Below are 9,923 nucleotides of genomic sequence, written 5' to 3'. Positions count from 1 at the left end.
GCTGTTATGCACAACACGTTCTGTTGTGCCTACCTACTATAGCCACCCCTCTTTACAGACCCAATAACTATTTATGTTCCAAAACTCGTTCTTAGACTTGGACCTGAAACGATACACTATCTGTGACCTTTAAGAGCAGTTTTTAATTTTGACACACCACATAATAGGCATATGGACCACTTGCTGCACACCTACAAACCTTATCATGAGTACATCTATTGACCCACTACACAGTACCTATGAATTTATCTGGGCACATTGAATCAGTGGGGCAGCAATTTACTCCAATAATACCTCTGAGATTTGCCAGGTCCATACTGTCTATGTGTATTCTACCACTGGAAATGACTCTGTGTTCTATTAATATCATGTTTCTATTTTACCATCTTTTTTTTCCACTAGATGGCACCAGACCACCGTTTTGTCTCTGTATGTATGGATCTTTTGTCTTCATACATCTGTTTTGTGTTTGTTTTTTGTTTTGTTTGTCTCTCACTAGGACATAATCCTTTTTTACCACTCACTTGCGGCTCTTTCATTATCATACAGGTTATGAGCTATAGTTTGCGCAAGTGAGTAGATTAGCTGTTGCAGGTCGTTCTAATTCCTTCCTATCCCCGCTGGTTCCAAGTGTCACATAGACGCTGCGTTCCATTGACATTCACGTCAGGGGGCGCGGCTATCCAACTATTGGCACACTGCCTGCATTTCACACAGGCGCAATGGGGCCACGTCTCGAGTGCGCATCCACTGGCGTTCGGCGCCGTCATATCAATACAGGGGGATATCTGAGTCTGTGTGAGCACAGATATACGGAAGGCACACACACATTGGACGTCCAGAGGTAGGTTTATACCATGCGGAGACACATTTACAACCCCGGGGTTTGTTCCCCCTAGGTTATCGTATTTATTTATTTTTTTACATGGTCATACCTAGGACACATCCACTGTGGGACGGTTGGATATTCATCCACCCGTTGTGCAGCCTTTATTATACAGGCTCAAACGATCGTCTGTCCCAAGTACATCCACCCAATACAGATTGGTAAATATATTATCTTTTTAAACATTCCTGAGACCCCTTTCTTTATTCTTTCCTGCTACCTTAGTATCACAAACACTCCCCATGTGATCTTATCTATTACACACTTGCTATTGGTGATTTGGTACACCTCTCCCTTCCATTTTGCTTACTTACGGTCGGACCCTTTTTGGGTTACTACTATGTTATGCAGTTTCTCCCCTGAGATTCTTTTCACATTTTGCCACAGGGTCTCACGTCTGTTGAAAAGGATTCCTCTCACCGCAAGCTAGGGCTCCTTACCAGTGCCCCTTTCCTGTCACTTTTTCATTTTTGCACTTCTTACTTTTTCTTTTTTCTTTCTTTGTTCTCTGTGGGAATATTACAAATCATACAATACTCTTCCTATTTTATCGATGTTGGACACACAGTACATTTACAGCTTTTCCACCATTAGGGTCTGGCGTCCATGAAATACTTTATTTGACCCTGGTGCCCTGAGTGCTGCTTGAACACAGAGTCATTCCACTGGGTATGTGTTATTATGAATTTGTATTTTCTCATTTATAACCTTGACTCATTTTTTTATGTTTATTTTTGTTACCCATTTTTCATATATACTTATTCAATTATTTTTCTGCTTTTTGGGTCTCAGAGGTTTCACACTGTTCACGTTTAAAATGTGATGTTCTTTTTCTGATGTGCCTCTTTTTATATATTTTTAGGGGTATCGGGGTATATCACCCCTAGGAGAGTACATATAACACGATCATTATTCATCTGTATATCTTCTGTTCTGTTTCTGTATGGAATGTATTCTTATATGTTGTAGATGTTTGCATGTCTTTTTTACTGTATACCATTAAAAATATATTTTTTAACTTAAGAGTTGGTGGTCTGTCAAAGTCCCACTAAGGGGGGGTAATTTTCTTTACTTAACAAACTGAAGTCTTTTGGCATACACCATAGGGTATGTACCTTAAAAACTGGCTACGGGGTGGGTCCAAAGGGTGGTGATAAATAGTGAGTACAATACAATGCATTGAACTTCTTCTCTCTGGAGAAGAGACGCTTGGGAGAGGATATGGTAACGATATACAAACACCTTACTGGTGACCTTAGCATAGGGAAAAAACTTTTCAGTGATAGGGAGTTTAAAAAGACATGCTGCCATTTGCTGAAATTGGAAGAGAAGCAGTTTAACTTTAATCTGAGTAGAGGGTTCTACTGTCAGCGGTAAGGATGTGGAATTATCTTCCACGAGCAGTGGTATCAGCAGTGAGCGTTGATAGTTTTCAAAAAACTATTAGATGGGCATCTAAACGATCGCAACATACAGGGATATACAATTTACTATTAACATAAACGCAGACAGGTTGAACTGGATGGACTGTCTTTTTTTCAGCCTTACCGAGCATGTAACTATATAGTTGGGGTTTAATGGATTCAGAAGTCTGTGACATTTTCGGTTGAACAACAAAAAAAAACCTCACTGTGTATACCCAACTTCTTAGGGTTTATTGTTCCAGGGTCAGGGCCATCTTAAGAGCATTATAGGCCCCTGGCCAATACAGGGCACTGGGGCCCTGTCTACACAATCACGCACGAGAATAAAAATGCAAATTATCAAAAATGCTATATTTATTGGTACTTCCAACAAAATCAGTGTTTAAACATTAACACAACGTTTGGACAATATAACACGAGTTTGATGGGCACAGTGGCTGCGTTTGATGGGCACAGTGGCTGCGTTTGATGGGCACAGTGGCTGCGTTTGATGGGCACAGTGGCAGCTTTTGATGGGCACGGTGGCAGCTTTTGATGGGCATGGTGGCTGCGTTTGATGGGCATGGTGGCTGCGTTTGATGGGCATGGTGGCTGCGTTTGATGGGCACGGTGGCAGCTTTGAGGGGCACAGTGGCTGTGTTTCATGGGCACAGTGGCAGTTTTTAAAGGGGCACAGACAGTGGCTGTGTGTGATGCACAACTTGAACGTACTTAAGTAGACAGTGTTAGATTTACTTGAGGCCGCCGGCCTGGTGCAGTACAGTGTGTCACTCACAGCAGCAAGGCAGCGCCAGCTATCAAGGGTCATCTTTCCGCTCCGCTCCCTCTCCACGCTGTCTGAAGAACATGGCAGAGGTGGGCAGAGCTTGTTCACTAGCTGCAGGGTCGGCCGCGGCGCACTATGAATGCTGGGGCAGCCGTGGCCTCTGACTGACATCACTGGTTGCTAGCTAGACGCTGGGTGGCCGGCGATTCTAGCAAGTGAGCAACCAGTGCAGTCTTTCAACTTAATCAGCAGATTGCAACACTGAGGATCGGCCCTGGATGGGGCCCTCCAGACAAGTGTGGCCCCCGGGCAACTGCCCAGTGTGCCCAGTGGAAAAAAGAGCCCTGTCCAGGGTGTATTCTTTTATGATTAATTACATATTACTTTTGCTAGGACTTTTTTCTATTTTGAGTTCCACAGTGTACACTTTTTGCTGACACAGGCAAAGCTGCCATTTGTTTGCAACACATCAATGCATACTTGTGTGGTAAAGTAATGTTCACCAAAGCACCACCTCTGGCCACCTTTAACTGAATTGCATAGAGGCTATTCAATTCATGCAGGCCCAAAAGTGTCAGACAGGCCCAAAGGGAGATGCAAAGGATCTGCATGCAGAGGTAGGATGGGGCTGGCAGGTCAAAACAGTGAAAAGGCCACACCATCTGGAGACATACAGAATCTGCCCTTTCTCCCTACTCTTTCGAAAACTGAACAAAAAAAGCTTTAGTTTTAGATATATTTTAAATTTTGCTTATGGATTGGTTACAATGCAGTCACCTGAATCTCTGCTATCAAATCGTAATGACTTGAGTCACAATGTACTAATATTGGATGACATTCTAATGAAGTAGTTTGTTTTTAAAAGATTATAATTATCACACACATCAGAAGATAAGAAACACATGGGAGGATTGCTGTATTGCAGACATCAATACCACATGGCTTCCACTCCTGAAATTTCCTAGATAAGTACTGTTCCAGTAAAGCAGAAATGGCTATTGTTCATCATAGTGTCAGGTATCCTATGGAGAAATTTCACAATGCATTTTCCACAGGTAGGTAAAGCTTTTTTAAAAAAAATTAATTCTTTACAGGGAGTATTCGCCCCCACCCCCCCCCAGTCACCAGCCCAGCACTTACCCCATCTAAGTTGCGGCCAGCGCTTACTCTGGGTGGCGGCTTTCCCTACGTCTCCTCCTCCTCAGCATCATGGCGGCTTCTGCCATGCATCTCCTCCCTCCTCCTCCCTTTTTGAACTCCTTTTCTAGGAGCGCTTCTCTTCTCAGCTAATCGGGTGATGGGTCTCAGGACCCACTTCCCGATTGGACGGGAGGAGAATCAGGAAGACAATATCGAATATTAATTCGATATTGTTACATAAGTGGGTGGGCTTGTAGCACAGTGCTCTGTGCCCCGAGCCCACTTCTAAAAAAAAAAGGAAAAAAAAAAACCCCATTGGAATCCATGGGCCCGGCTCCCCGAATGTAGATTAGGGGGCTGGATGCATGGATTAGGGGGGCGGCGCCCCTGCGCCCTGCATCACGGCTGCTACTGACTGGAACAGTGAAAGATTTTTATATAGTGAGAACCCCTCATAACCAGCACATCAGGTGAACAGACCTGGGAACTAAGAACAGCGATGGTGGGAACGCCTCATAATGGGCACAAAAGGTGTGCGGACCCAGGACAACTTGCAGGGACAGTGAAAGTACCTAATAATGGGCACAGTAGGGGTGCAGAGCTGGAACCTCAGCATAGAGATCCCATTAATAGAATGCCGAAAAGATAGGAGAAACTGGTAGATGGTTTAACTCTCCAGCACCTACCAATAACTGAAATATCAGTTCTGAATGAATGAAAAGTCCTTTATTAATTTCTTCTTATTTCATGTGTATTTCTTGTGTTCTTTAACCTTTTTGACACTCTTTTTGTGAAATGGTAGGGGTACATCTGTACCCCATTACCAATTCACACAGGGGGGCGGGATCTGGGGGTCCCCTTGTTAAAGGAGGCTTCCAGATTCCAATAAGCCCCCTGCTCGCAGACCCCCACAACCACCGGGCAAGGGTTGTGGGGATAAGGCCCTTCTCCCCATCAACATGGGGACAAGGTGCTTTGGGGAGCTACCCCAAAGCACCCTCTCAATATTGAGGGCATGTGGCCTGGTATGGTTCAGGAGGGGGGGCCCCCTTCTCCCCCCCCTTTTCCTGCGGCCTGCCAGGTTGCGTGCTCAGATAAGAGTCTGGTATGGATTTTTGGAGGGACCCCACGCCAATTTTTTTTTTAATTTTGGCGCGGGGTTCCCCTTCAAATCCATACCAGACCTGAAGGGTCTGGTATGGATTTTGAGGGGGTCCCCACGCCATTTTTTTATTTTATTTTGGCGCAGGGTTCCCCTTAATATCCATACCAGACTTGAAGGGCCTGATATGGAATTTAGGGGGACCCCCACGCATTTTTTCTTTGGTTTGGGGTTCCCCTGTGGGGAAATCCCATGCCGTTTTTATCAATGAACTTTTATGTGTATTGTCAGACTGACAATTCATTAATAGCCGCGAGTAGTTTTAAATGACTTTTTTTCCTTTGAAATGTCATTTTGCTGTCAGACTGTTCTAAACACGGGAAACATGCACCCCTTTACAGGCATACTATAGACACCCCCCAGGTACGAAATTTAAAGGAATATTACACTTTTATTGTTTCACTTTAAGTATTATTAAAGTCACTGCTCCCAAAAAAAATGGCTGTTTTTAAAGCTTCTTTTTGCATTGATACATGTCCCCTGGGGCAGGACCCGGGTCCCAACTTGCATATAAGCCTTTAAAATGAGCACTTTTGATTATTCATGTTCGTGTCCCATAGACTTTAACGGTGTTCGTGTGTTCGAACAAATTTTTTTCCTGTTCGCAAGTTCTGCTGCGAACCGAACCGGGGGGTGTTCGGCTCATCCCTACTGGTGACCTTAGCATAGTGAAAAAACTTTTCAGTGATAGGGAGTTTAAAAAGACATGCTCCCATTCACTGAAATTGGAACAGAAGCAGTTTAACTTTAATCTGAGTATAGAGGTCTTTACTGTCAGCAGTAAGGATGTGGAATTATCTTCCACGAGCAGTGGTATCATCGGTGAGCGTTGATAATTTTAAAAAAACTATTAGATGGGCATCTAAACGATCACAACATACAGAGATACACAATTTACTATTAACATAAACGCATACACAGACAGGTTGAATTGGATGGACTGTATTTTTTCAGCCTTACCGATTATGTAACTATATAGTTGGGGTTTAATGGATTCAGGAGTCTGTGACATTTTCGGTTGAACAACAAAAAAAGAGCTCACTGTGTATACCCAACTTTTTAGGGTTTATTTTTCCAGGGTGTATTCTTTTAACATATTAATTATATATTACTTTTTCTAGGACTTTTTCTATTTTGAGTTCCACAGTGTACACTTTTTGCTGACACAGGCAAAGCTGCCATTTGTTTGCAACACATCAATACATACTTGTGTGGTAAAGTAATGTGCACCAAAGCACCACCTCTGGCCACCTTTAACCGATTTTCATAGAGGTTATTCAATTCATGCAATCCCCTTTATAAAAGAAAAAGTGTCAGGCAGGCCTAAAGGGAGATGCAAAGGATCTGCATGCAAAGGTAGGATGGGGCTAGCAGGGCAAAGCAGTGAAAAGGCCACACCATTCGGAGACATACAGAATCTGCCCTTTCTCCCTACTCTTTCAAAAACTGAACAAAAAAAGCTTTAGTTTTGATATACTTTAAATTTTGCTTATGGATTGGTTACAATGCAGTCCCCTGAATCTCTGCTATCAAACTGTAATGAGTCACAATGTACTAATATTGTGTGACATTCTAATGAAGTAGTTTGTTTTTAAAAGATTATAATTATCACACACATCAGAAGATAAGAAACACACGGGAGGATTGCTGTATTGCAGACATCAATACCACATGGCTTCCACTCCTGAAATTTCTTAGATAAGTACTGTTCCAGTAAAGCAGAAATGGCTATTGTTCATCATAGTGTCAGGTATCCTATGGAGAAATTTCACAATGCATTTTCCACAGACAGGTAAAGCTTTTTTAAAAAAAATTAATTCTTTACAGGGAGTATTCACCCACCCCCCCCCCCCCATCACCAGCCCAGCACTTACCCCATCTAAGTTGCAGGCAGCGCTTACTCTGGGTGGCGGCTTCCCCTACGTCTCCTCCTCCTCAGCATCATGGCGGCTTCTGCCATGCATCTCCTCCCTCCTCCTTCCTCTTCCTCCTTGGCGGACAATAGGATCGCTTCTCTTCTCAGATAATCGGGTGATGGGTCTCAGTACCCACTTCCCGATTGGCTGGGAGGAGAATCCGGAAGACAATAGCGAATATTAATACGCTATTGTCACACAAGTGGGTGAGCTCGTCGCACCGTGCTCTGTGCCCCGAGCCCACTTCTAAAAAAAAAGGAAAAAAAACAACCTAATTGGAATCCATGCGTCCGGCGCCCCGCATGTACATTAGGGACCTGGATGCATGGATTAGGGGGGCGGCGCCCCTGTGCCCTGCATTACAGGCTGCTACTGACTGAAACAGTGAAAGATTCTTATATAGTGAGGACCCCTCATAACCAGAACATCAGGTGAACAGACCTGGGAACTAAGAACAGCGATGGTGGGAACGCCTCATAATGGGCACAAAAGGTGTGCAGACCCAGGACAACTTGCAGGGACAGTGGAAGTCCCTAATAATGGGCACAGTAGGGGTGCAGAGCTGGAACCTCAGCAAAGAGATCCCATTAATAGAATGCCAAAAAGATAGGAGAAACTGGTAGATGGTTTAACTCTCCAGCTTCTACCAATAACTGAAATATTAGTTCTGAATGAATTGACCCTTTAATTGTATGCCCATTCTTTGCATAATTTATATTGATAGTGTTGCATCATTTTCAGAACATGTTAAAGTTGATGCATATTTGATGTTATAGGATTTGTGTGAACAATATTTAAGTAGGTGGTATAGTGTGTCATTCTTGCTGACAATTTAGCATATTCAGGTAGAACACAGTTGTGTTTTAACTGTTCTGAATTCAAATGCATGGCATAGAGACCAAACCACAGCTCTCCTTGAAGGTTGTTCTGAATCGTTTGCTGCAGGTGACTTTAAAAGAGACGTGTTGATTGACTTCAGCCTCGGTCCCGTCATTCACCATCTTTATTCAGCACAGGAATATTTCAAAGATATTATCCTTCTCAGGCCTACTGACCACTGTATTGTAGAAGTGAAAAATGGACGGACAGCCAAACGGGAGCATTTGATTGGTCACATGCCTCTGCAATTGCTACAGAAATGGCAGGAAAGAGGTGACATATCCTCCAATTTTTTTCAGAGTCAGGCTGAATGTATGTTACAATGAGCCAATATTGTTTTGGGAAGGGGGACCAGACACAATGTTTAGAACATTTGTATTTTCTTTGAATTAGCTGTTTGAGGTTTTAAAAAGTTTTGTGCCAACCTGCCGCAGTATAATGAGGGTGGCTGGTCGGCAAGCAGTTTTTAATGGATGCAGGAATCTGCGAGATTTTGTTTCATTCTAACCCCAGGTTGAATGAAAAAACAACTCACAGTGTATACCCAGCTTTATAGGGTTTATTGTTTCAGGGTGTATTTTTTTAAGATGGTGTATATATTATGCCCTGTACACATTGATCACACATTCCGACAACAAAATCCATGTTTTTTTTCCGACGGATGTTGGCTCAAACTTGTCTTACATACACACGATCACACAAATCTTGTTGAAAATTCCAATCGCCAAGAACGCGGTGACGTACAGCACGTACGACGAGCCAAGAAAAATGAAGTGCAATAGCCAGTGCGGCTCTTCTGCTTGATTCCGAGCATGCGTGGAACTTTGTGTCCCGGAATTGTGTACACACGATCAGAATTTACAACAACGAATTTTGTTGTCGGAAAATTTGAGATCCAGATCTTAAATTTTGTTTGTCGGAAATTCCGACGAAAAATGTCCGATGGAGCCTACACACGGTCGGAATTTCCGACAACAAGCTCCCATCGAACATTTCCCGTCGGAAAATCTGACCGTGTATACGCGGCATTACTTTGGCTAGGACTTTTTTTCTATTTTAGGTTCCACGGTGTACACTATTTGCTGACACAGGCAAAGCTGCCTTTTGTTTACAACACATCAACGTATACTTGTGTGGTAAAGTAATGTGCACCAAGGCACTGCCTATGGCCACTTATAGCCTATATTCATAGCAGCTATTAAATTCATGCAATCCCCTTTATAAAATAAATTTCAGGCAGGCCTAAAGGGAGATGTCCACAGATGTAATATGGGGCGAGCAGGACAAAGCGGTGCGTAGGCCACACCATCCAGAGGCAAATCTGCCTATTTTCACTACTCTTTCCAAAACAGAACGAAAAACAGCTTTATCTTTAGATATATTTTAAATTATTCTTATTGGTTAGTCACAATGTAGTCACCTGAATCTCTGCTATCAAATCATGGTGACTTGAGTCACAGTGTGATAATATTGAGTGACATTCTAATTAAGTCATATTATTGTATAAAAGGTTATAAATATTACATACACATCAGAAGTTCAGAAACACACCGGAGGATTGCCTTATTGAAGGCACCAATACTATAGGATGGAGCCCGGCTCTCACAAACTCTACCATGTACACGGCTTCCACTCCCGGAAATTTCTTGATACGTACTGTTCCGGTAAAGCAGAAATGGCTTTTGCTCATGCTTGTGTCAGGTATCCTATGGAGAAATTTCACAATGCATTTTCCTCAGGTAGGTTAAGC

At 43.0% G+C, this 9,923-nt stretch overlaps 1 protein-coding gene across 3 annotated transcripts in view; it reads left to right on the top strand.

The window, feature by feature from the left end:
• Positions 1 to 698: 698 nt before the first annotated feature.
• Positions 699 to 9,923, top strand: part of LOC141111148 (indolethylamine N-methyltransferase-like) — a 125,240-nt gene continuing 116,015 nt past the window's right edge. The window contains exons 1-2 of one of the 3 annotated variants that reach the window (XM_073603192.1): positions 708 to 844; positions 1,481 to 1,555. Coding sequence is in view for 1 of the 3 variants with exons in the window: in XM_073603190.1 (XP_073459291.1) it covers positions 9,762 to 9,912 (151 nt within the window). In the remaining 2 variants the exon portion in view is untranslated. Of the gene's footprint in view, positions 845 to 1,480; positions 1,556 to 9,709; positions 9,913 to 9,923 lie in introns of those variants that run through there. The other 2 variants (XM_073603191.1, XM_073603190.1) reach the window with 2 other exon arrangements.

Source organism: Aquarana catesbeiana, linkage group LG10 (genome assembly GCF_042186555.1).
Source record: "Aquarana catesbeiana isolate 2022-GZ linkage group LG10, ASM4218655v1, whole genome shotgun sequence".
In the NCBI taxonomy this organism is placed as follows: Eukaryota; Metazoa; Chordata; class Amphibia; order Anura; family Ranidae; genus Aquarana; species Aquarana catesbeiana.
Note: the sequence above shows the minus strand (reverse complement) of the source record. Positions and strands in the feature narration are given on the sequence as shown.